This window comes from Poecilia latipinna, unplaced genomic scaffold, assembly GCF_001443285.1.
Source record: "Poecilia latipinna isolate Pla-1442-1.1 unplaced genomic scaffold, P_latipinna-1.0 Scaffold439, whole genome shotgun sequence".
Classification (NCBI taxonomy): domain Eukaryota; kingdom Metazoa; phylum Chordata; class Actinopteri; order Cyprinodontiformes; family Poeciliidae; genus Poecilia; species Poecilia latipinna.
Window position 1 is genome coordinate 325,308 of NW_015113055.1, and position 27,162 is coordinate 352,469.

Below are 27,162 nucleotides of genomic sequence, written 5' to 3' on the forward strand. Positions count from 1 at the left end.
GGAACAGGGTTTCAAAAGAGTGAGAATAAATTTTTATGCAATCCCAACTGGTTTTTATCAGGCTGCCAGAGAGTATAATGGAACAAATATAAACACCAGTAAAAAAGACATTTATGTTAAAGGCATTCATATGTTGCTACTGATTTTTTTTTTTAAAGTATGTGATTGACATTGACCTAAAACCTATCGGTTTTATTCGAATAATAAGTTTACGAACATAAATTTGTCTTTCGTCTGGACAATTATTGGTCACCAACAAGGTAAAGGTTCACTTCAAAATATTTATTTGAATATATCCCACAAACCACTTTACTAAAAAAAAAAATCTAATGAAGGATTTACCTTTTGTAAAACAGCTGCATTTGTGGCAATAAAATCAAGTTACAATATAAGTATGTTATATTTTTAATGATTAAAAAAGATGAATTCTTTATTTAAAAAAAAACATGAGATTTTAAATATCTTCCCATTGAATTAGACAAAACCCTTTTATACATTCAGATGTAACATGAGGTGGTTTAAAGAAGCTAAAAACAGAATCAGCTTTATTGGACAAGGCTGTGTGCACAAACAAGGAACAACTTCAAACAGTGAAACAAACATCAGAAAATAACATTAACTTGTCCAAGCTCATCATCTACTCAACATTGTGAGCACTTTCTATACACAAAATGTATATCCGGATTAAATCTACAAATGTAAATGGAGAAATATATATAACTGTACAGTATCACACAAATATCAAACAATGATGTATTTCAGCAAATAATACCTTTACGTCCAAATAAATACTTACGAAATATGCAAAAACAGCTCAAACTAAATCATATTTAACTGAATTACACACCTGACATATACAATATGGATTGTATAAAATAACTTACAGAATTTTATTGAACCATGAGGAATATAATTATATACATAATATACTGCTCACAAGAAACAGAGAGGCCCCAAAACTACAGAGATCTCAGAGATACTGCTGGGTGTTCTGCTCAACTCTATTCCCAAATCCCTGAGAGGAAGTAACTCCATATCCCCTCGATGCAACTCTGTGCTACCTCGAACCTTCACCACCATCTGCACCTAGAAAAACAAATGAAAAGGAAAGATGTTGACTTTGTTCTTAAAACAAACATGTACATGAGGAAAGGTTTTTAGCGCATTTCCAGATTGTTCTTTCCATGCTATAATGGTGACAAAAGAAAAACAAACTATTGAATTTGTCTCAAAACCATTTATTCAAATATATCAAATGTGACCAAAAAGTCAACATAGACGTTTGTCAACCATTTTTTTTTAACTTAATGAAAAAGACAAATTGTTTCCTTCTGCACATCCATTTACTTTTTGAGACTGGACTGTGTATATAAGTCGCTTCACCCATTTAGATTCCAAAATGAAGCTGGTCTTGGGGGATGTTATGATTCCAATCTTCATTCATCTCAGTATAATTAATCAGAATTGTAAAGAAACCCACATTATGAAACTAGAAACAATCTGCACAACGATATCTTTATCCATCATTTATTCACATTTAAGGGTATTTTAAAATTATCATTGTAATTCTTTTAAATAGAAGCACAAAGAAATAGATGGTGTGCCTGTATAGTCTATGTTGCTTGCATATCACTGTATGTTTTGTCTGCTTTGGCATGGATTCATAAAGAGAACGCCTTTTCAACTGCAGGAATTGCTGATTTTTTTTTTTTTCTCTCACCTCGCAGGTTTTCCTGGAAACCGCAATGAAGCGCGTGTCGATGATTTTGCCAGAATCCCCCTGCAACTTTACAATCCACTTGGCTAAGCCTGCTGTGGCAGTGGGACTGGACTGGTTCCCTGCACATCTGAGAGTGATGTGCTGGAAGGAAGTGTGACTGTGGAACCTCAGAAACCTCAGCTGTACAATGTCCACAGTGGTATATTCAAACTGTCCAAAAACAAAGAACAAAAGAAATGTAGAGGAAAGAGACAGAAGAAGCAATTATTCATTTGTCCAGATTATTCAAGAAAAGTTCTGAGACTCACTCCGTGTTTGTTGTATTGAAGAGTAAACCACTGCACCGGCATTCCTGACTTCATGTCTGGTTTCAAATACATTTTGATCTACGGAAATGACACTTATTTAAATGGATGCAAGGTAAATATTTAAACTTGCATACACGTTACACACACCTTTAATTGGTTAGCACTTATTCCTCTGACATACCTGTGAATGTTGAGGATCTATGCAGGTTGCTCCTCCGGCTGTGAAGCTACAGAAGACTTTCACTGCATCACACGCACAGCCTTGATTGGGGTCCATATAAAAATAACCTGGTCGCTCAGAATAATTTGAAACAGAAAACCTCATCAGTCCTATAACAGACACATATTGTTGAATTTGATGACTCTGAAGCCCTGCAGGTGCTCACCATCTTTCAGGTGTGGATGGATAAGTTTCAGTTCGTAGCAGGTGGTGCCTGGATCATCTTTTGTTCCCAACGGCAAGCTGGAGGACTCCTCAGCTTGCTCATCTTCAGAGCGTCTCCGTGACACCAACCGGCTCTGCTGCAGAGGAGTCAGTAACCTTCTTACAAATGAAACTCCAGTGGTTGACAGACAGACAGAAAGATCATTCAACACAGCTTCTATATGACAAGAGAGCTTGTGCAACCTTTTGTTCATCTGGTTTTAGTAGATTAGGAGAATCCTGGGAATTTTTCAGTCTGTGCCTTGAACTGGGTCTGGACTTGTGCCTTTGCTCAGTTGGTAGATCAGGTCCTGACTCAGATTGTATTTGTTTATGTCTGAGTCTGCCGGGTAATCCTGGTTGTCCCTGGGAAGAAAATAGGAAAATACAAACCAATTCAGCTGCACTACAATAAGATGCGTCTTGCTCAGACTTAATTTTCAGTCTGCAAAATTATTCATACTCCTTGAAGTTTTTCCAATTTTGTGATATAGTAACCAAAAACGTCAGCTCATTTTAGTAGGATTTGGTTTTTGAATACTTCAGCAAAAAGTGAAAAGTGCATCTTTTCTAGAAACGCCTTCATCTGCAAATACACCTGCAGGGCTTTTGAAGTATATTTATCAGCTTTGAAATGTAAAGTTTGTCATTCTTCTCAGTCAAATTAGAAAACCAGTAAACATCACTCTCTAAGTCTAGCCACAGATTCTCAATTGGATTTATATCTGCACTTTGACTGGACCATTTTAACTCAATTTGATCTAAACCCTTTCATTGTCCTTTGCAACCTCTCAGATTTTCTTTTAGGATTTTGATGTCCTCATCTATCAATTCTTATTAGCTTCCCCACAGCATGATGCTGCTACCACCAAGTAGAACTGTGGGGATGGTGTGATTATTGTGATGGTTCAATTGAATATTTTGAGTTGTACGCTAACATTTGTGGTTGTAACACCTACATAGGTTTAATGTTCAAAGTGTATGAATTTTATTTTTTTTTTTTGCCAGGAACGGTGCATATGTTTATATCATCACAATGTCTCTTACAGGACGTCCGGGTTTGCCTTCAGCTCCCTTTGGTCCTCTTTTTCCTTGGACTCCCTTCACTCCCTTTAAATATCAGTTGAAGTTAATGGCAATGAAACTATTAACATGTCCAAATGGTAACAATATAAGTACATATCTGACCTAAATAACAGAATGCAAGCTCTAAAGATAAAACAACAATTCCTTCACCTTCAATAATGTTTTTTTTAAGCTTAACCATCTTCAGATTTATATGTTTGTAGGAATATAAATATTTTGAATATTTTAGAAAATCACCTTTCTTCCAAGATGACCCTGTGATATAGATGGTTAGACAGTGTTATTGTAGAAATTAGATTTAAAAAAAAATACATTATTTACTATACATAAAGTCAAAATTTCACTTTTAAAGGGTGTAATATGTCAAGAGCATACAGTTAATCCAGGAGAACCTCTCTGCCCTGGTGGACCATAAGCACCCAGGGGTCCCTAAAGAAAACAGATATTGGTTTTTAACATTCAACTACTTATTAAAACATTAGAAAAGAAACCTAAACAAACAAACAAACAAAAACCAACCCTTACACGATTTCCTTTTTGACCAGTTTGACCTTTTAGTCCCTGCAAACCGGGATTCCCCTGAAGTCAAAGTTAGAAATTAATTAAGTCTGAATTTAAAAAAAAAAATCTTATAAAGGATGCACCTAAACTGTTTTGCATTAAACTCAAATTACCTTTGGCCCTAGTGGACCGACCGGACCTGGTATCCCAATTTCACCCAAAAAACCCTGTAAATATTAACAATAAGCTTGTGCATACTTTTATCTGGGTTCACAATAAAATTCTAGAATCTATTCATGCACAGTACATTGTTTTGGAAAAACAGTATTAACGTCACGCATGTTAGTGTAAATAGTCTACCTTTTGCAGCACAGACAAATAAAGAAGTATATTAGAAGTATACTTGTGAGGTGATGATCATGTAAGATCTATATTATGTCTACTACCTCAGTGCCAGCGCTGCCTGTTTCACCCTTTTCTCCTCTCAGCCCAGGGATTCCCTGAATAATAAGTGACCACTAGTGTTCAAGATGCTCTGAAGTACGTCTCTGTTCTTCTTTAAAATTAACAAGCTTACCTTTGGCCCAACTGGTCCAAGTGGTCCATTTGCTCCTTTTGCACCAGTTTTACCCTGTGAATTAAAAAAAAAGAAAGAAAAAAAAGACATTTTTTATATTGTTATTGCATTATCAAATTATTCTTTAATTGTAAATGTATGGATAACATGCCTTGACCCCGATAGCTCCGGGGTGTCCTCTAATCCCAGGAAGTCCAGATTTTCCCTATAATAAACATAAAACTATTTCTAGTTGGCAGAATCCCCTCTACACGTTTTTTTTTTTGTTCCAGGTTCAACATCATCAAGGACTCACTGTCTCTCCAAGGCTGCCGGGAGCCCCGGGAGCTCCTCTCAAACCAATAGCCCCCTTTAGAATGAGCAGAAGAGAAGAATAGTGTTTAAACACCTTAATCGTCATCTGAAATAGAAATCTGAAAAGCAAAAACCGTTCTCACTGGATACCCTTCGTTTCCGTCAACCCCCAGCAAACCATCCAAGCCATTTAAGCCCTGACATGTGGAAAAAAACAAGACTTACATTTGAATAACAAATCATGTAACACTTTAAATGAATTTCTGCAAGATGTACGTTTAAAGATGCGAGTTTGTGTTTTATTCGTTTAAGATACTTGCTGGTTTCCCAGGTGTTCCAGGAGGTCCAGGCCTCCCTTTTTGGCCATCAGATCCCTATAAAACATTTTTCATATTTATGTATTCTGGAGCTTAATTCTATATATCTAATTTATTAAATCAGTCAGTCAAGTTCATTTGTATAGTACATTTCAGCAACAAGGCAGTTCAAAATGCTTTCCATCATAAAAACATAGGAACTTCATAAACACATCACATACTCTTCAGATAGGTCAAATAGATGGGTTTTATGAATTATTATGAACAATAATTTACCCTTCATATCGACCAATGATCGATTTGGGGCAGATAATATTTCCTGAAGGTAATAAGATTTTGATGCGTTATACAACATTTAAAAGCCTAATCAACTATTACATGAGCTTGTCTGTCTTTCACATATTAGATATTTAATATAAAAATCACCAGACTGCATCACCTTTATAATGCAACCAAAAACCTTCTGAAAGGAAAAATATTTTAAGCTAATCCACAGTGTCTGATTTCATCCACACACTTTAAAAGGTCATAATCTTTAATCTGTGCAAATTAATTTCTTTCTGGATTTTATATTTCTGTTTCTGCCTGATTGATGGGGTGCTGCTCAATGATTGTCTCTCAGTGACATTCTGCTATTTTTCCAAAGAAATGCCACATCTTATAGCTTTTACATCTTGCCATTTTAAATTAAGTCTGATAAATTTACCAAGATTGAAGTAAAATTGGGGGAATTATGTGCCGAACAAAATACTCTGAAAAAAAGTTAGATTGAAGTTTTAGATTCTCGCAGTTTAACTTCAGTTCTGTGTTTTGATAAGTTTCTCATTTTGTAACCAGTAGGATGCAACACAATTGTGTTCACAAGATCATTTTTAAGAAAAGACTGATGTTAATTTTAAGAACATAGATTTATTTTGACTTCCGGATCAGCTCACTCACTGGTTGAGATCTCGTTTTTCCGCAACAAAATGAAACTCACAGTTTTCCCAGGAGCTCCTTTGGTTCCCTTTCTTCCAGACTGGCCAATTTTTCCCTTTTTATATATATATAAAAAACAGACACCACACAAACACATCCTTAAATATCAATCTTCAAACAGGATGAGAAAACCACAGCTGTTATACCAAACAGGTGAAATATAAATATTGATTTGCTAAACTATTTTAACTGTTATACATCTGTTTTATTTTAATTCAGGTTCACAATTTAAACTTTTCTTACTTTTGGCCCCTGAATCCCTTTGGGTCCAGGAGAACCAGGAAGACCAGCAGGTCCAGATCGACCTTTAGGTCCCGGAGACCCAACAAATCCTAATTTTCCTACAGTGCCCTGAAAGTGTGTTATTGCACAAACAGTGAACACGGTGTCATGTGGGGTTGGGCTTTACGTTCCCGGTTAAAAGGAAACAATTACCACTGCGCCATGTTTCCCAGTGTCACCCTTTGCACCTTTTTGGCCTCTTGCTCCCTTGCAAAGACACAATTACAGAAACATTGAACCAGCCTGTCATCATTCAGACCATAAAATAAGCCTGGGCAGCCAAACAGTTGCCACAGGGGGAGAAATAATGAAAACTCACCATGTCTCCTTTAATGCCTGGAGGACCAAGTATGCCTTTCTCCCCATGACTGCCCTGAATTAAAGCAAAGGGCAAAGACGCAACTAATCAGAAAACAGAAGACACATTCACAGAAGTAGGACCATTATGTTTGTAGATTAACAAGTTCTACAAGATGTATGAGAATAAAAGGTACATTTCACCTTTTGTCCAGGCTTTCCTGCTTTGCCCTCTTCTCCTTTTATGCCTGATAAACCCTGAAAACAAACAGTGTTATGTTTTTTTTTCCTGTGCTAAGGAACTACAAGTAGATTATTCTATGAATGTAAACACACAAAGTGAGGAAGTTTACTAATAGGGCCTGAAATCAGCATATACAGCTGAAACTAGGCCTTTACTATAAAAAAAGACATCCCTTTTCCCCTGTTTCACATTAAATCAGATCAAACTTTTTCAGTTTTAGGCAAGAGGATCACCAAATAATTTCCATTTTGTTAAACTGCAGAATAAGTTTTGTTTATCCTTCCACAAGCTGCTAATTAAAACAACTTACTGGAGTTCAGCCCCATTGCTCCTGACGGGACCGGTGTAACCGAGTGCCATTTGTATTCAGTCTAGTTCTCGTATATACACTCAACTCTGCACACAGATTTTCTATGGGACTGAGATCGCAGCTTTGTGACGGCCACACCAAAACATTGACTGTGCCGTCCTTAAGCTACTTTGTGACTGATTTAGCATTATGATTAGGGTCATTGTCAACTTGAGCCCAACCTTAAGCTCTCTGGGTCATGCTTAAAATATTTCCACACAATATTCTTTTACGATGGCTTCTATTCTGTGAAGTGCATCAGTGCATCAGTTCATCCTCCAGCAAAACATGATGCTGCCACCTTTATACTCTCACAATTTGTTACAAATGAGTGGTTGGCAGTCACTTACAGGTCAACTCAGGAGACCAAAGCACACTGGAGCCCACATGAGAAGATATAACAATGGCGCAGGTGAGAATACATATACATACACGGGGCTAATCAAGAAGACGAGGCACAACTGGGAGTAATTATGGAGGAAGGAATGCAGTGTTCTACAAGTGAATTTAGAACACTAAAACACTAGTCAAAATTTAAATGCACAAGGAATAAGAACAAACACAGAAACTAAATACAAGGACATAAACTAAGGAGGCCAGCTCTGTGCTTAAGAAAAACACATAGCAAAGAAATAATCTAAATACATACACAGATGCAACCCCAAACACCATGGAATTATGAAACATACTTCACAGCTACATGAATTCCTGATTTTCTTCAAAATTAAAAAATGACTATTGCTGACATACACGTCAATTCGAGCTTTATCAGACCATATGACTTATTTTTAAAAACTAGGATTTTTCTCTCTGAGTACGTTTGCATCCGTTAATCTGGTTTTTATGTCGCTTATAGGGGAAATGGATTCTTCCTCCTTGAGGAATCTTCATTAAAATCACGATGGCTGAAGGTCCCCAGTGATGTTAATACTTGAGTGGAATCGTCTGAACCATTGATGAACCTGACCTGTGAAGCTCCTCCATTCTCTTCCTGATGTTTTGCTGAATTGTTTGGATTTTCTCATATCACACAAGGAAGCAGTGGGTTTGATGCTTGTCTGACTTTAAAGATATACCTCTAGTAAACTCAAAAGTTGCTAATTAACCAATCGGGAGCCTGCAAATTCATGACAGCATCTCGTTGGTTTCCCAAATAGTTTACAGACATAGTAGTGTATATAAGCAACACCATATTTGAATAAAAAGGTTACCCCTTTTATTATTCTGATATTTACTGACCAGAAATCATTTTGGTGACCAAAACAGAAAAGTTTAGTCTGACCTGACTCCAGGGTCTTACTTCTTTTAAACAGTGTATGTAAATATCTGGCTTCAGCTGTTTGTGTTTTTACTTGAGGCAGGTAATGGGAAACATAATATACAGATTGAAACTAATATTATTTCTGATATTATATTAATTTGTAAGCTCACAAATTAATTTATCTTTTTTTCTGTAAATGTTTTGTTACAAATGTCATTATGACCTAGTAAAACTAAACTATGAGAGTAACTATTAATCATATATTTTAATGGGAGTACAAGCCATTATCTTATGTTGGTAATAAATCAATCATCATAAATAAAGTCAATGTTACATACAGACAACGACAGTCCAATTTGCCCAGTGGGACCGGTCCTACCAGGAGGGCCCTGGAATAGAAAGAGACTGATATTATTCTCTGCTGTGTCACAACCAAGCATGCATTCATGCTTCATATTGTGACAGATCATGCTAAATGTAACAGCAAGGTTTGCAGTGCTCTCTCTCTCTCTCTGTGTGTGTTTCTGACAACATAAATCATCACACTGACAGCCTGTCCCTGGGTCCCCTTCTGCCCTTTGGCCCCTGCTGCTCCAGTTTGGCCTCCAGGTCCAAACTGTCCAGGGATTCCTGATGAACCTCCGGTGCCCGTCTCTCCCTGTGAATGCATCATGTCAGATTTTTATCACCGACTTGATACACATGCAGCATTATTTATGAGGTTGTCACACATAAACTGTCCAACCTTTGGACCTGGAAGACCTTGTTGTCCTCTGTCTCCTGGAGGACCCTTGTATCCCTGCAAAGGACACCACATGATGGCAAAACTGAAGGAACTATGCAATTTAAACCTCATGCAATTATCCAGAGCACTGTTCATAATAAATATGTCTGACACTGTGGCCTGAAAACTTTTGTATCCTGTGTCAGGGATGTCAGGAGCAACAGGAGTATCTGTATCTAAACCTGCTTGCCAAGAGGCCCCTTTGGTCCTTGTGTTCCTCGGTTTCCTTTTTCACCCTCATCACCCTTTAGTCCATTTGGCCCTGTAGGTCCAGTTGTTCCCCTGCCACCCTAAACAGTTCATAAATTGATTAATTAAAATAACTTTAATTGTGATGGATTTTCAAATCTCAAAATATTATATAAGCCGAAAAAAAAAAATATATATATATATATAAGTGAATTACAATTTGCATTCAGGTTTACTCACAGAGAGGCCTTTTTGGCCAGCTGGTCCTCTGGGTCCCATAAGTCCAATTTTACCCTAATCACAAAAGTAGTAAGTTGCTTTTATACAGCAAGCATCAATGTTATTACTTCCCTAACTAAATACATGCTGTAGTATAATCTAGCTGTGAACAGGTGTGGTTTGGTCTTCTATTTTACGGTCCGACGTAAACAGGAGACTCCACCAGATTGATTCTTACTGTATGGTGCTGCTTTATTATGGAAACAGACAAAATAAACCAAACCGTGTACGTTTAGGAGAGCGACTTTTTTGTAGCCTTTTTCTGATTTATAAAGATTGTCAGACTTGTATGTCCTATCATACACACTTCAAAATGGCATGTGCTTTTTTCTTTCCTGATTTGAATAAGTGGCTAATTGGCATGGAGCTGTCTGACACATTATATTTAAACACCAGAAAAAAAAAGAAGGTAATGGATTAACAATTTAAAATTGACTCCAATCAACTTAAACAATGTATGAAATGTACAAAATATAAAAAGGATTCAGTTGTGTTTGTATGAATTTGTTGGGTGAGGTGATTGTTTTGATAAAAACAACAACAACAACAACAGTTTATTCAGTTGCCTGCTGAATAAATTCACTAAGATTAAATACTGAATTTTACAATTTTTGTTTTTTCATTGTGGGATTATAGTACTTGAATAAAATCTGGATTCACTTTAAGATTTTAATAATTGATCCCAACGGACCGGAGCACATCGAAGATGCTCAGATTATTTGTAGTGGTTAAATTACCAGTACAATAAGAAGAAATCATATGATCAGCAGAGTTTTATTAATATACCTCCTCACCATCGAGACCAGAAACTCCCTCCTGACCCGCAGCTCCTCTGAGTCCCTAAAGATACAATGATTACAGATATTACTTTACGTTACCCTGCTAGTCTTGTGTACAGACAATAAACACAAAAGCAGAAACAGAAGTGGTGATAGAGGAGAATTTCTTTTATATTCTTGACCTTGTCACCTTTAAGACCAGACGATCCTATGAGTCCTGGAGGCCCATCTTTACCCTGTGTGGGGAGAATAAAATTAATATGGCTTTGCAAAGATCTTGCTTACCCAAACACCATGACTAACTAAGATTTAGTAAAGCAATGAAAAAAAAAAAAAGAAAGTTCTGCTTTTATTCAACCTCTCTCACACTAGAGCCTCGAGGCTCTGAGCTGATCTGGTGACTAACCAAAAGAAATCGTAGACTTTCAGCAGACTGACATGAAAGACGCATCCTGTTTTCTGCTCACATAAGATGCTGTCAGCAGATATGCTAGGAGACATTCTGTCAGTCAGAGGTCTAAAAACATCCATCCATCCATTTTCTTTACACCCTTGTCCCTTAGTGGGGTCAGGAGGGGTGCCGGTGCCTATCTCCAGCTAACGTTCCGGTTTTATTTAAGTTTATTTTATTTATTTAAAATATATATTTTTTTTATTTCATTTTGTCAAGTTTTGTTTGTACACCCTGGACAGGTTGCCAGTCTGTCGCAGGGCAACACAGACACACAACCATGCACACACACTCACACTTAGGGGCAATTTGGAGAGGCCAATTAACCTGATAGTCATGTTTTTGGACTGTGGGAGGAAACCGGAGTACCCAGAGAAAACCCACGCCTGCACAGGGAGAACATGCAAACTCCATGCAAAGAGACCGGGGCTGGGGATCGAACCCAGAGCCTTCTTGCTGCAGGGCAACAGCTCTACCAACTGCACCACTTTGCAGCCCCCGGTCTAAAAACATTAAAAGCTAATTAATGTTTTGTTATATGATATTCGACTTTTCTCCACGGCTAGCATTTCCGCTCCGAACTGAACAAGCTTAGGTATCAGGTCTGAGACCGAGGCATTCAATCATATGGTGTGATTCTGCAAAGCACAGAGTGATTAAATGATGAAGTTCACCGCTGTATACACTGGTTGTGTTTCCACATCATAGAAACACCCTCTTACATATTCGAGTAGAGCTCAAAGCACTCTATCCAAACAGAATGCTTTGTGTTTTGGTATTTAGTTCCAGTAACATTTTGGTCAACATCGTGACCTCTTAGGTCAGACAGACAGGGAGAATGGCAACAGGCAGAAAGAGAAAGAAACGAATGAAACCAAATAAATGAAGTCCAGCAGTAGATAATTCAGATTAAACTCACAGGATAACCAGTTACTCCATCTGGCCCAACTGGACCTTGCAGTCCTTTGTCACCTGAAGGACCTCGTGGCCCTGCCTCACCCCAGAGCCCAATGTTACCCTGGATACCCTGTGAGGAAAAAAAAAAACAAAATCATGAAAACAGAAATTTAACAGAGAAATTGTGATTTTTAATCATTATGGTAAATGTGATGATTTTGAAAAAAAAAACCCAAAACAAAACAAGACAAAACAAAAAACAACAACAATTGCTCGCACAACCCAAAGATGTGGGTCAATGATTGGTCAGCAGTATTTATTTCATGTCTACTATCTAATTAATGAAACTCCAATATCTTACAGGAGGTCCCGAGTATCCTTTTGGTCCAGGAGCGCCAATTTCTCCCTGAGGTGTAAAATGTTAATTAATAAAAAAATAAAAAAAATAAACTCAGAATGTCAAACAGACTTTCAATATTTGTCCTTTGAAAATAATTCAATGTTAAACTGCAGCAGCTCAGCTAAATTACTCACTGGGGGCCCTTGCTTTCCTCTTGGTCCTTCCTCACCTCTTTTGCCCTTTAAAAATCATACATTTAAATGTATTTTATCTTCTGTGGCAGCAATATGTAATTGAATACCTAAAATATGAGTTCTTAGTCCTTACCTTTGATCCCTCATCTCCTGCTTGACCAATGGGGCCTGGTTTACCTTTAATCCCCTGAAGAAACAAACATATATATTTTTAAGTACTTCAACATGATCGATGGCACACACAAAATGTCAAAAATAATCTCATTTAGTTAACCAAATAGAGCTCAGATACTTAAAAAAAACAACAATGGTCTCTGCTTTTCATCGTTTATAGGTGGCGACCGTGTTCAGACGTACTCTGTCTCCAGGTCTTCCTGCTGTCCCCTTTACTCCTGTGCTGCCAGGTTCTCCCTGGTTATGAAAATAAACACATTTAAACATGATCTGTATATTTTGATCTATAATTTCTCTCACAAAGAAAATAACTTCAGGTAATTCTGTTTCCAGTCAAATACCTACACTGTTCCCTACAAGGCCTTGAATGCCAGGAGAGCCTAATTTTCCAGGAGATCCCTGTGGAAAATACCAGGTCATCACACAATGATTTCAGTAACAGCTGAGCCAAAGTTTGTCAAGGCCTCTAACCTTTCAAACACATTAACAAGTGTAAAGTAACATTCACGTTGTTGGGAGTGAGCTTACTTTTGGTCCTGGAGGTCCAGCATCCCCAGTCGTTCCATTTTCACCAGCGGGTCCCTAAAATATAAAAAAGCCATTTAGCAGTTTATTACACAAAAGCAAGTCCTAAATTTAAAACATAAACTGACTTACAGGAAAGTCGTTTAGAGAATAACTTACTTTTGCTCCGATTTCACCATCCTGCCCTCTGCTGCCTGAATGACCCTGAGAGCCCTAAAACGCGATAGGACAGCAACAATAAGCAGTCTAATAAACTTTTCTATTTCTCATCCGTATTTAGTGGATGAAACTTGGCTTTTGATAAAAGCTGAATCTTCAGGTTACAGTTGTTGCTTCAAAAACTTTGTCAGGATATAATTTCTGTAGCTGATGAGTGCAGGTGCAAAAACGTAAAAAAAAAAAAAAAGTTTTAAATTAAAATCACCTTCGTCCCTTTTGGTCCTGAAACCCCTGGAACGCCACCCTGTCCCTGCACAAACATAACATGACTTTTTAATCATTACAATTGCTCCAAATAACAAAACATCTGTCAATGAATCTTTTCACATTGAAAACATTTTCAGCGTGGAAATCTTCATGATTATGGGAAGCATAGATTATTGTGTTTTCCATAATAAACGTTGTCCCAGTTAGTAAATAAATTTCTTATTTATTTACTTTAATCTATGAGTAACATCACCTATCTCCCTACCTTAACATATACACATGGAAATTACTTATTTTTTACTATATTGTTTCAGCATTTCTATATTCACTTGTATTTTTTTGTATATATAGATTTTTATATTTTGTATATTGGTTCTGTTCTGTCCTCTGTTCTGCTGTAACAATGCAAATTTCCCCACTGCAGGATTAATAAAGGAATATCTTATCTTATCTTATATTTTTGAAAGCCTACTCTAATTATATGGGAGACTATTCTTGGTGAATGTTTCTGGATGAAAAAAATTATCATGAATTCATCAAAACGCACCAAAAATAAAATAAAATAAAATAAAAATAATTATAATAAACCAATATAAAATCTGCTTCTGCAACCAAGTTGTTTAAGTTGTCTAATTAAAAATGATTTGAATATCCCCACTGGAAATTTATTTACTATAATCTGAGGAAGGATTCCACCTGCACTTTATGCAGATGACTGATGGTATTTGCATATTGGTAATAGTGCACAGATGTAATTGTCAGACCAACTACATGTTGTACCAGATGCAACCTTTAATATTTAGTCCTTAAAGTCTTCCTTAGGATTTTAGAAAAACAACAAAAGGAAACATACTTAAACAAAAATGAAACAGTGAGGTTTCTGAAATATGGTTATGTTGGATCTTCGTGCTCTGCTGAATTATTCATCATTCAGCCTCAATTTCTACTTTGCGATAACATTTCTTTTATTTATACAGTTAAAATGGTTAATTTTCCACTTATTTTCATGCCTTTGCATTGCATAGAGGTTTAATAAAAGCAGCTTATTCTTGGAAGTAATAGATATAAAAAAGCCAAGAGCAGATCTTTATCTTCAGGCTGAATATTGGTGTCAGGTGTGAGAACAGCCAAGGAAATATGGCCACACAGGAACCTTAATACCAGGTTCTCCTTCAGGTCCTCTCTCTCCTGATTTGCCCATCTCTCCCTGCAGGCAGAAAGCACAGCCACAGCATCAGATCAGCCATCAGCATTTAAATGAAACAAATCCTTCTCTTACTCCGACTCACAATGGGTCCAGGCAGTCCAGAAAATCCAGCTCGACCGCCTCGGCCCTAAAACGCAGCATTAACCATAAGTCGCAGGGATGTAATATTCACGCAGTAATCTCACTTCACATCAAAAGGCTCTGGGCTTGGATCAGATTAGATTTTCCTGCAGTGGCTCGGTCAGGTCATAAGGCTGTCCCCAGTAATGTATGGAAAGAAAGAAATCCCATTTGCAGTCAGCTGAAAGCCACGTAGGGGAGAGATACTGCAATCATTCTGAAAACACAGTGAAACATGGTGGTGGCAGTATCATGCTGTCAGGAGACTTTTCTTTCGCAGTGACAGAGAAGCTGATGGGGAGATGGATGAAGCTAATAACAGGGTGTATCTGGGTGAAAAATCATGTTAGGGAAAGTCTGGTGTCTGAGGTGGAGAATCACTTCCTGTAGGTCAAAGACAATAAAGTCACAGCTAAACGTCCAGTCGAATAGTCAGTGTTAAATTGTTGATTCATGAGGGGTGGATACTTACGACTCCCACACTTTTGAAAATTTAATTTAAATATGTTTCTAAAATTATGAGTCCTTCGTTTTTCTACATCACATAAAAATACCAACAAAAATATGTCAAACATTGTAGTTGTATCTTGAGAAAATGTAAATACTTTACTGTATTAATGTCACTATTAAATATAAACACTTCCTGAACAAATCATGGTAGCTTAGCATACGTCTTTGTTCTACCTTGACTCCTCTCGAGCCAGGACTTCCCTGATTGCCACTCTGTCCTTGATCTCCCTTTAATAGAGAACATAGACACAGAAAAAAATTTAAACATTTTTCATGTTAATTTTTCCGCTTTTAATGTCCAAATCCAGAGATTTGATTAAGTTCACCTTGGGTCCTTCTTTTCCCTGCCTCCCTTGCTCTCCCATAATGCCATCAGGTCCCTTAATCAGAGAAGGATTCATCTTTAGTATCAGAAGTGATTCTGTCTTCATTCATCTAATTTATTTCACTCACAGCGGGTCCAGGAAGTCCCATCAGTCCTCTTGGTCCTTCCAGTCCCTGTAGCCCTGTTGGGCCCTTACGCCCTTTCACTCCCTGTTTTCCTGGAGGCCCTGGAGGTCCCTGAACACAAAAGTTGAACAACAGAGTCACTGATCTGGTTGACCGTCTAAACGGACCTGACCAGCTGGAAGGATCAAACTTACAAGGTCTCCGTTGAACCCTGTGCTTCCCTTCTCACCTTTCCGGGCTTTGGCACCCTGATTGAAACAAACACAAACATAAAAGTCCACATTTGGATTTTTAGATTCAAAAATGAATTGTTGCAGATTTGCAAGAAGGAATTAAACATGCATGGTGGACTCATTTCAGCTACAGTAAAAAAAAAAAAAAAAAAAAAAAAAAAAAAAAAGGCTTTTTGTAATTTTACAGGATCACCTGAGGGTCCTGGCTTCCCTGATTCTCCAATGTCCCCCTTAAGAAGGAAAATAAGACAATATTCTGGCAGGTTTGTGAATAATGCTAGCACATTTTCACTTCTAATCATTGTCAAGTTTACAAGTGACCTTACATTCAGTCCAGGAGGTCCAGGTTCACCAATTTCACCCTCATCTCCTTGATCTCCCTGGTAAAAAAAAAAAAAAAAAAAACAAAAAAAAAAAAAAAGTGCAAATTAATAACAGCATTCATTTTGTTTTCACTTGCTTGATTAGACATACTTACAGGATCACCTTTAGGTCCTGCAGGTCCAATCAGTCCAGGGTTTCCCTTCGAAGAAACAAATAGAAGTTGCCTTACTATCATCACAGCCTCATTTTCATTTGCAGGTGTCACTGATAAACATCCAGAAAAGCCTTAAAGTATACACATTTATTGCAGCTGCATCGTCTCACGGAAAACCTTTGACACATGAAACCCTTAATGAGCGTATAGTGACTTACGACAATGGAAAAGTAGCCGCTTTTAACAAAATCAATAATCAATGGTCCTACCGTCAGAGGTATCACATTTATTTTGTAGGGATTATTACAGGTCAATTTGAGATTATGTCCTAATTTGCAAAAAAAAAAAAAAAAATTTACTAAGATCAAAATTATATTCAATGTGTCTTAAGTTTTCAGTGTGAAATTATGTTACAATAACAGATTAAATGCTTTTCTCACATTTTCATCAGAGGTGCCAGTGAACCTGTGGAGGCTCAATGACACCGTGATCAGTTTTTGTCACTGAGTCACGATTATATCTTATGCTCAATCGATTGCTTGTTTTACCGACAGATAAGTTTCCAGCCAAATGTTTTGACATGCTGTACCTGAGGGCCCTGCACACCAGGAAACCCCACCGCTCCATCTGGACCAGGCTCTCCCTGAATAAAACCACAGTCTTTTAACAAATAACATTTCCTCAAACATCAGCCTGAGGAGCATGCATGTTAACGTCCCGCCACCTGTGGTCCAGCTGCTCCCCTGGAGCCCATTTGTCCTTGATGACCCTGAAATCATAAGCAGTTCTTTTGACGACGGTCGTTTTTTATTCCCACGTCAACGTCGCCTGCTTTAAAACTTGTCTCACTTACAGGTGGCCCCTTAACTCCAGTGAGTCCCACCAATCCTCTGGGGCCAATTTTCCCCTGATGAGATAGAATATTGACTTACTGAATCTTACCGAGTCGTTTGCACTACTCAGATGTCGACTGGTGCGTGATGTGGTGAATCGACGCCGTTACCGACTTACAGGCGAACCGGGAGGACCGCTAAAGCCCGGAGCTCCGATTTCTCCCTAAAAAAAAGCAACAGAGATTGTGATCAAGGCGTAAGTTTACATGTGATTGGATTTTGATAAGTCACTGCATCCTGTGAAAGTTCCTGAAAGACACAAATCCAGTCAGCTGTGTGACACTAACCAGAGGTCCTGGTGGTCCTGGGAAACCACGAGGTCCCCTGACTCCAGGTATGCCCTGAACATTGAACACAACATATTGTGTTTACAGTACAGTCAGGGATGTTATTTTGTAACGCAACAGCAAGGAAAGACGAAGTCTGTGTGTTTCAAGCTAAAACTTACACTATAGCCGGGAATCCCTTCAAACCCCTTGGCTCCCTTATTTCCCTGACGCAAAACACGAAATACAAATCAAACGACACGTAAATGTGGTGAGATTTAAAGGGTTGAATATTCAATCTGACCTTTGCTCCTTTTCTTCCTCTTTGCCCCTGAGCTCCAGCTTCTCCCTGGTAACCCTGGAGGAAGAGAACGTTGTGTTAAAATGTAAAGAAAAGAGCAAAATATGAATGAATATTTAAGGAAGAGCTGACATTTTTAAGATGTGCAACAACCAAACATTTGTTTTTGTGTTATATTGAAAACACAATATTACAACTTTGCCGTTTATAGTGTCTGTGAAACGTGAAGTTCACTGTAATCTTACCCACTCACCCAGCTCCCCTTTGCTTCCCTTCTCTCCACCGTAACCTTTAAGACCCTGTATGAAAAAAAAACAACATACAGAACAATCAAAGTCGTAATTAAACAAACACAGGTTTTATAGGTAAATGATTTAAAGTTTTTTGAGTTTAGATGAAACAGACTTGTTGTGAAGGTGCACTTTTTTTTTTTTTCTTGGCTGATTTCTTTTGATTTTTTTTTTTTCCATAATGTCACTGAAGGCATCAGTGTGTTTGAGGTGATGCCTTAAAACTCATCCATTTACCTCCAGTGTTGTAAACTGGTAGATTACAAACAAGCCATCGCATCACCATCTGGACATTCACAAATGCTAATGCAAATTATTTTGGCAAATCCTAACCACCTTAAAACAGGAAAAGTTTACTTAGATTTTATATCAAACAGTAAGTAAAAAAACGTTAATGGGTGTTTTTATGCAGTGCATGTAATCCAAATAACTGTAATTATGTATCATTTTACAGCAGCTTTTCCAGTGTGCCAAAGTATTTTTCTACTTATTATATGGAAAAGCGAAAACACAATCAGGAAACTTTATGTCTGAGAGCATCAGCACCTGTTCTCCAGGGAAGCCTGTAGGGCCTGATTCTGCATCTCGTCCTGGGGCGCCGTCTTCTCCAGGTCGACCCTGTGGACCTGGCATACCTTGCGGTCCAGGTCTCCCCTGTAGGAACATAATGTTTCAAGAGAAAATAGTCCCTAAAGTGGATTTTTTTAATATCAAAAAACTGCCAAAACTAGACTTTTCTATTAACTTTACAAGCAAAAATCACAACACATGTCTAATGTAATTTCTGATCTGAATTATTTGGAGCCAGAGGAGATAAAGTGTAGCTCTGGATCTGCAGACTCTTTGGAGCTGAACAGCAGGTGCTTACAATTTTCCCTGGAGCTCCTTTTGGTCCTTGCTTTCCAGTAATACCAGGTGGCCCCTGAAAAAAAAAAAAAAAATTCTAGTTTATTTTTCATTTGATGTAATTTTATTAGGCAAAATGCACAAAATCCCACTGAATTTTTCACTATGTGTATATCTGTATATTCATTAGTATATGTGTGAATTTGATCATTTCTATTGTTTGAGCCGTCATTATAGAGTCTATTTGTGCTCCTCCTGAGTCTTGAAATGTCCCCTTGGAGGCAAATAGTTATTTGAGTGGAAGTGGATCATGTAACAGGGACTTTTTAAAATTTAATTGTTTCCCTACAACTGGTCCCTCTTCTCCAGGAAGTCCAGGCGGGCCCGGAGGTCCTTTACGTTTCTGCAAAAAAAAAAAAAAAAAAAAAAAAAGGATACAAAAATTATAAGCATAACATTTCTTTCCTTTTACTGAACATTTTAAATATGGTAAAAATCTGAATGTACTGATAGGTAACATATTAATCCACAAAGTTGTACTAATTGTCACTCCTTTAGAGGAAATAGTAAAAAAAAACAAAAAAAAACAGAAGAACCAAATACTGTTCTGTTAATTATCACATAACCTTATGAAAACAATAAGGTCCTTGGAGTTTTGAAGTTAGATGTAGGAAGGATGACATTTTGCTGCAGAAAATTTAGGCAAGACAGCAAAACGCTGCATCCTAATCTGCACACTATTCAGTGAGATTGCTCTTATTTGAGACAGCAGCAGTGAACAGTAAATCCAGATATTAAATGTGGCTAAAGGACACAGTGCAATGACAAATGTTTTAGACTGAAATACTATCTCACCAACCACCTAAAGCAGCAGCTGAGTTGCTGCTGGACTGATTTACAATAGACTGAGACAAATTTAAATAAGTACAATAAAAACAAAGCATTTCATGATAAAAAAAAAGAAAGTTTACATTTGTACAGCACTAGAGTGCTTTTTAGAAGGTAATATTTGTGGCGAAACATCTTCATGAGAGGCTTTAACAAGGTGGACAGACTTAAAGTTAGCTCTTTAGCAGAAACAGTTGAATGATTTCACAGTTTCTGAAATGAACTAAAGTCCAACAATACCGTGCATTGCTTTCAATCTGTTACATTCAGTTTATTGTGCAGACACATTCATACTGTCCAGTCCAGTCCAGTCCATATTAACTTAAAAAAAAAAAAAACAATGCTGAGTTCTTCTGGATCAGTCAGTGATGCTATAAAACTGCAAATAAAACCAATTCCTTAATTCCTTATCAGGGTTTATCAGACAGTTCTCATCAAACCACCTCTACCTTCCCGTACTTTGATTTTATTTTTGAGCACCAGGGACTTCCTTAATAGTAGTGTAACGTAAATGCGTCCAAGTGACACAACAGTCGCCTACCGGCCAAGAAGATACCAGCTGTCTGTAGATTTTCTTTTTCTGCAAGAGAATGAGACAAAAAACAGTTGTGAAAAACAATTTTTTTATTATCAAATGAATAAACAAAGTTAAGTGATGATACAGTTATCAAGGGGAGAAGAAGTGTGACAAAAGACTTGCAGAATCAATCTGTAAATAAAACCTGTAGGCTAAAAAAAAATCCCAAAGTTAAAGAAAAAAAAAGTTAAAGAAATTCAAGAACATCTGCAGCACAGCAGCTCTCACTTTTCTATTTCAAAAGCAGTATTTGTGATTTAATATCAAAGAGACTGAGCAGAAATTTCATCTCTTGGGAGGACTCCGAGGTGAAAACCACTGCTGACAAACAAAAGACCTGTCTCACAGTTGTCTAAAGTACCTCAATGATCCTTTGTTGATGTAATCTGTCAAATTAGGTTAGGATAAACTACAAGAAATCAACTGTCTGTTCCCTGCAGTTTTCTGACTGCAGGGCTGGCATCTTCCATCATGTCACAAATCAGCAGGTGATATAAAATTCTCTCCAGACGTCGAACGGAACCGCAAAGATCGCTAAATGAATGCGTCCTATGGCAGTGACGTAAATAGATAATGAGCAGAACATTTGTTAGCTGCTTCAATTCTTCAATCTGTTTTTCAGTAATTCAGTAGCTTCTACTGACCCGTTCACACTGCTGTATATTTTCATCTTTATTATTATTTAACTTATTTCACAGCCTCGGTTTATCTGACCATTTTCGCTGCCTGTCTTTTGTATTTATGGGGTTTGATTACTGCTGGTGGAGATCCACAGAGGACACTTACCTTGAAAGCCTCCCACTCTTCTTCAGAGGTTTTGAACACAACAATGGCGGACATCCCAGGTGGCCCAACAGGGCCTCTGTATCCTGTCTGCCCGGTCCTGCCCATGACGCCTTGGTAGCCCTTAGAAGCCAGAGAACAATGTGTTTCTTTGATGAGGAAAACATGTCTAATTTTACATCATGTTGTCATCATTTGGATGAGCCTCTATTGAAAAAAAAAAAAACAAAAACAAAACAACTACAAAAAAAAAAAAAACCCACAGCTGGATTTTTAGTAGATCAAAGATTCATTTTTATGTAAATTCAACCTGTAAAGTTTCAGATGGTACAACAAAAGACTCTCAGACTCTAAATGATCCAGAGCCATTAACGCAGTGTTAATCTGCTTAGAATAAGGTTTGAAGAAAATATATGTTTACACGTTACTTTGTCTCCTTTAGTTCCCGGCGGCCCTGGTAGTCCTGGTGGACCCTGCTGTCCCTAAAGAAAGAATAACACACAAATTTAGTTTGCTTGCAAAAACTTTACAACAAAATTTTCACCTGTAACCTGGACAAACAGGAAGAAAAATCTCAATCCTGCGTAATTAATTTTCTCACATCTGTTCATGGTTTGGTTTCATAAATGTTTCACTTATACACTATTTTCTATATTTTGTAAAAAATCTTTTTAAAGTATGTGATAACTACATTTTTTTATTGTATCCTTACATATCTCTCATTTCCAGCACCAACAAAGTTAAAAAAGTGAATAGATTTTTTTATGCATATTAAAAATTATTTATAGATATTTCCAAGACGTAAAGATATTTCAGATATTATTTATACAGATAAAAAATATCCTCTTAAGATGTTAAGAGGAAATCTTAGTTCATCAAACGCAAATGTAAAAGCTGTCAGAATCATTTGTAATACCACAGATTGACCACATGAGGGAGGCAAAGCTTTTCAATCGAGAAACAAACCCAACCTTTGTTTCACGTCGTCAAACCTTCAAAAGAAAAAGGTTTCGTCTTAGTCCCATTTTATTTTAATTTCCAAACGCTACAATGGAAAATTTCAGTAATGCATAAAGAAAGTAAATTAATTTGCTGCACACAAAATTCAACAAGCCACTTTTTAGGATCATACATATTTTACAGCAGTTTTTTTTTCATGAAACATGAAAAGAGAAAAAAACATATCTATTAAGAGATGTTTGAACTTGATTGCTGTGCACAAAAATTTCAATTGGTCTATTCTATTTACAGCTTCATTGTCTCTAATTATTTCTATTGTATGTACTCTGGATATTGGTTTTTGGGTGGAAGATTTACAAAAAACTTTCTGTGATGTCCCATTTCTTTTGCATTTTTTTGTGAATTCTGAACTTAAACTAAACTGAACTCTGTAAAAAGTAAGCAAAACTAAATCAGAATGGACTGACAGTGCTACTGAAATTAATTTGAAAAACACCAAGCTGGATGAAAACAAACTAAAACGAACTAAACAACATTTGTTTGTTAGATTAGAAAACTGGATGTGATCTGTCTGGTACTGTTCTCAACCAAATCAGACTTTATGTGACAGAAAAGAAGCACCACTAAATCACAGCGAAGAGGCTCCACAATGCTCAATTCTTGAAGTTTAAAATTTTGTTTAAATTAAACATGATACCATGCCTCAGTCTGTGAAGTATTGCTGTGGAGCTACATTTTCTTTCAGTTCAGTGAAGTGGAGAAATTATTTATTGTGTTTGCTCCCAAAAAAGGAAGGTTTAGAAATCAGCACTTAACTTTACCCTATGAGACTGATTCATAAATCTTTAAAACATTCAGAAAATAAAAGACTTCCTTTAAAAAAAAAGACAAAATGTTACATGCTTTTACATGCAGAAGAGAAGATTATTGTTTCCAGGTCTTTATAAGTCTCTTTAAAAATAAAAATCACCCCGGGAAGCTGCACGTCATCAAAAATGCTGCTGCAGGAGTCCTGGCCAGAAAAAATTAAAATCAGAAAAAAATCAGTTACATTACAAGGGTCCTTCAGCCTCTACAGTGCCTGGTTTATAAATCATCTAGGCACTGCGAGAGCAATGCATTTCAGAACTGCTTATCAGGGATGAACTTTGCAGGTCAGGTTATCTAAGGCCTGTTCGCTTAGTGTTCATAAGGCTCATAAGGTGAGAACAAAACATTTCTGGTCAGCATCCAGTTTTTATGATCCCTGACTCTGGAACGTGCAGAAATTGTTGACTCTTTAAAATCCACACTGAAAACATTATTTTACTACATAAATGTAAAAGACTACAGCAGTTACCTATGTATTAGTTATATATTTGTTTAAAATTTACATTTAATTTATACATTTATTATTTTTTTTGTTAACACATTTGAATTCACCTTTGCATAAATGGAGATATATAAATTATGTTTCTAAAAGCTTCTCTTGAAAAGTTGTGTTAAAGTCTTACCCTTTGACCTCTGATTCCTGGTCTGGGTTTTGCCTGTACTTGTCTGGATTTGACGTCTGAGGCCTGATTGGCTGCTTGAACAGTCTGTTGTGGCGTTTTGGTCTGGGGTTGGACTCCAGAATTAAACTGAACAATTAAATCTGATGAGGACTGATGGTGAGGTTTGACTTCCTCATTGTCAAAGACCGTAGCTTCCACTGTTGGATGTTTCAAATCTTCCTCCTCCTTCTTTAACTCTTCGTCACCGTAATCTGTATCTGCTCTTTCGTTTCCTCCTGCCTGCGGAAGTTGTGTCGCATTGACTTTAGGAGAAACAGGTTCTAGATGTTCACCCATTTTTACTTTTTCGCTTGTCTCACTGGCAGACGTATTATCCAACTTAGCTTCAAAGTCAGTAGTGTTCAGTTCTTCTCCCTTTATTATTCTGCTAGTAATAAGGGTCAGGTTTGAAGCTGGAGCTTTCTGAGGTGCAGATAAATCCTCTGATTCTGCCTTTTCTTTTTGTACCTGCTCCTGTTTTGCTCTGCAGTCTTCTGGGGATGAGGTCGTGCCTGCAAAAAGTGGCCATGTGATGACTGATGATGGTGGTTTCTTTCTTACTTCCTTCATTTCTCCTCCACCCTTATATGAGCTGGAGACAAGAGGGCCTGATTCAGAGGTGGAAACAGAAGTAGGAGTGGGAGCAACATGCGGTCTGTTAGAAAAAGCGTCTGTCATGATTGTTTCTGTGGGATTCTCAGATTGAATATTAGGGCCTGAGCAAGTCGCCTCAACAGTGTCTACGACAGACACAATATCACTTGTGAAGCCGCCATCGGCTGCATGAAGCTCATACTGAGGTTTCCCTGGAGTCGGACTCCTCGTCATGTCTTCAGAGCTCCACCGACTCCCCTGGTTCTCCACATCAGATTTAAAAAGCTCCTCCTCAGTCAAGGGCACAGGATGTGGTTCAGGATCCCTGCCTTTATAATCTTTGCATCTTTCAGTGTCTGGTTTGTCTTCATCTCTGCCGGTTGAGCTTATGGGCGTTGTTTCCACAATGTTCTGGGTTTCTAGTAAAGCTTTCGTGTGACCATCATGTGTGTGTGAAGCAGGGAACGTCCTCACGGTCGGCTCAGAGGAACCAGCCCGGTTTTCCGGGCTTGATTTGAATCCAGCCTGAGCGGTTATCCCGTGAAAAGAGCCGACCTGTTTGGAATTTTTTCGACATAAAGAAGTTCAGGTTTTATTCAGACATCTTCTGAGAACTGTAATCAAAACAACAATGACATTTTTTTCAAAACAGCTATAAAGATACTGTGAATAAAACTCAATATTACAGGACAACAACAGTAGTGACAGCTGGCTTTAGGTTAAAAAGATAAGTGAGTGTAGACAATGCAAAAAACCATGAAAGCTAAAGTGAAATCTATTTAAATCAAGTAATAGAGCATAAATAAAAAAAAATTCCTATCATAAATAGGTCAGACAGAACAAAAATTTAAAAAATAAAAAAGAAATGAGAATTTTTTTTCTACCACTTTACTTTATTAGGGGAAAGGACAACAATGAGGAGACAGAATGAAAACACTGACAGAAAATTAGACAAAAACACTTGATTGAGGACATAAACTCTCAGCATTCTTGGCTTTATGGGTTGTACTCTAATATTAAAACTAGCCTTCTTTCATGTTCACTTAAAAAATAATGTATCTAAATTACAGCTAAGGCAGTTCAATATCACCCCTGACAAAATAACAACAACAAAGTTAAATCTGGTTGTAAATCTGAGATGAAAATGTTCAATAGTGACATTTAGCATTTTAGCTTGTTTGCTAATGCTACACCTGCAGAAAGTTTAGGTAATCTAAGTAAGATTCAGTGAGACGCAAATGAATATCAACAACAAGACTTACATAATTCAGAAGAAATATCAGCACCGAAACCTGAGCTGCAGACATGGCCTCTGGTATGGATAAAAAAAAAAAAGGTCTCCTCTCTTGGAGTTTGTTCTGTAAGTCGGAGCTCCAACCACTCCACGTTTTACTTCAAAAACCCTGAAGTAAAACTTTGTCCGGCCTGACAGAGTTACAGCTCAAAGCAACCAGGAAAAAAAAAAAAAAAAAAAAAAAAAAAGGTAAAAGCACATTCAGACACATATTGATGCGGACGCCGTCTCGTCATTGTAGCATTGCTGTGCCAGACGGGCGGCTGTCCAGCAGCTTATCCTCTTCAACAAATCTGCAAGTGAGAGTGTGAGCAACACTTATGTGAGCATGCTGGTAAACAGGAGGCGTGAAGGCCTTTCTGTTTATTCAGCGCAGATTATTGGATCGGAGCATATGATCAGATGAGGTGAGAAACTCAACTGCTCTGCGTGTGTGAGTGAGCATGAATGAGCAGGAGAAATGTAAGTTTGAAATAGCTAAAGTGTTTAAAGGATGAGCCCAGACATTAAATTAAGGACTTTCTTGATATGTAGCACAGGATTTTTTTTTTAAATATATATACAGTGTGTTTCATAAATCAATCTAACTTGCACCCAAATTATCATTAAATCATATTTTCTTGTTATTTTGTCAGGACAGAGACGTGGAGCCCTGATATCCAGGTGAGAAATGTCACATGAGCGTCAGAAGAGCAATAGGTGACTACATAAACAAGGGTGTGTAGGGTTGGGTTGGAGCTCACAGGAAAGGGTATGTGATGAGAGGAATCAGCTCCTCCCAGCAGGATCACACCTAAAAGCGAAATGTTCAGACAGGTCAGGGGTGAGCATGGTCAGCATTTCATAGAGATCAACAGAGAAGAACGCCCATTTAAGTTAGAGAAAGAGAAAAACTCCAAAAGCCACCTTTCATCCATCAGCTCCAGCTACTTCTAAACATAACTAGCCGGATGAGCGCCTTAATTTAGTCTGAAATCAGAATGTAGCATCATATTTCTTTGGGAACTGAACTCTGACCTTACAAGGCGCCGTGTCCAAACTGTAAATTGGGAATACCTCAACACACCGCTGTTGTTACCAGCATTTATTCACCTTTGGATGTCTTGATGAGATCCTTACTTGGACGCTGATGCCAAGTTTTAAATGTAAATAGAAGTACAACTAGATTAGTTGGCTTTGGTTTTGATTGCTGACAAATTAATTGGAAAAACCATGGAATAATGTGGCTAATAGAAGAAGAAGCAGCTGTTGTTACGGCACTGCC

At 37.5% G+C, this 27,162-nt stretch overlaps 1 protein-coding gene across 1 annotated transcript; it reads right to left on the reverse strand.

Annotated features, from left to right (window-relative positions):
- Nucleotides 1-470: 470 nt before the first annotated feature.
- LOC106951089 (collagen alpha-1(I) chain) lies at nucleotides 471-27,156 on the reverse strand. The gene is made up of 63 exons (XM_015038378.1): nucleotides 25,867-27,156; nucleotides 23,972-25,159; nucleotides 21,947-22,000; nucleotides 21,522-21,641; nucleotides 20,700-20,738; nucleotides 19,620-19,673; nucleotides 19,293-19,346; nucleotides 18,971-19,078; nucleotides 18,380-18,433; nucleotides 18,138-18,191; nucleotides 18,016-18,060; nucleotides 17,855-17,908; nucleotides 17,686-17,730; nucleotides 17,528-17,581; nucleotides 17,399-17,443; nucleotides 17,264-17,317; nucleotides 16,675-16,719; nucleotides 16,523-16,576; nucleotides 16,382-16,426; nucleotides 16,158-16,211; nucleotides 15,967-16,074; nucleotides 15,840-15,893; nucleotides 15,688-15,741; nucleotides 14,966-15,010; nucleotides 14,830-14,883; nucleotides 13,675-13,719; nucleotides 13,410-13,463; nucleotides 13,254-13,307; nucleotides 13,071-13,124; nucleotides 12,909-12,962; nucleotides 12,685-12,738; nucleotides 12,552-12,596; nucleotides 12,379-12,423; nucleotides 12,040-12,147; nucleotides 10,852-10,905; nucleotides 10,677-10,730; nucleotides 9,852-9,905; nucleotides 9,605-9,712; nucleotides 9,384-9,437; nucleotides 9,189-9,296; nucleotides 8,977-9,027; nucleotides 6,989-7,042; nucleotides 6,807-6,860; nucleotides 6,641-6,694; nucleotides 6,449-6,556; nucleotides 6,207-6,260; nucleotides 5,231-5,284; nucleotides 5,054-5,107; nucleotides 4,912-4,965; nucleotides 4,768-4,821; nucleotides 4,617-4,670; nucleotides 4,486-4,539; nucleotides 4,213-4,266; nucleotides 4,064-4,117; nucleotides 3,914-3,967; nucleotides 3,776-3,793; nucleotides 3,500-3,562; nucleotides 2,657-2,818; nucleotides 2,415-2,550; nucleotides 2,210-2,316; nucleotides 2,029-2,106; nucleotides 1,721-1,930; nucleotides 471-1,086 (listed from the first exon to the last, which is right to left on the reverse strand). Exons 1-63 carry the CDS (start codon nucleotides 25,909-25,911, stop codon nucleotides 934-936), a joined length of 5,313 nt encoding a protein of 1,770 aa, XP_014893864.1. The 5' UTR covers nucleotides 25,912-27,156; the 3' UTR covers nucleotides 471-933.
- Nucleotides 27,157-27,162: the final 6 nt, after the last annotated feature.

Coding starts and splice junctions, on each gene's coding strand:
- LOC106951089 (XM_015038378.1), bottom strand. CDS start 25,911: ATGTCTGCAGCTCAGGTTTCGGTGCTGATATTTCTTCTGAATTAT. Junction 9,713..9,851: donor CTGGCCAAAAAGGCCTCTCT/GTGAGTAAACCT, acceptor TGAACTGTTTAG/GGTGGCAGGGGAACAACTGG. Junction 7,043..8,976: donor AAATTGGACTGTCGTTGTCT/GTATGTAACATT, acceptor GTTTGTTTTCAG/GGTTTATCAGGCATAAAAGG.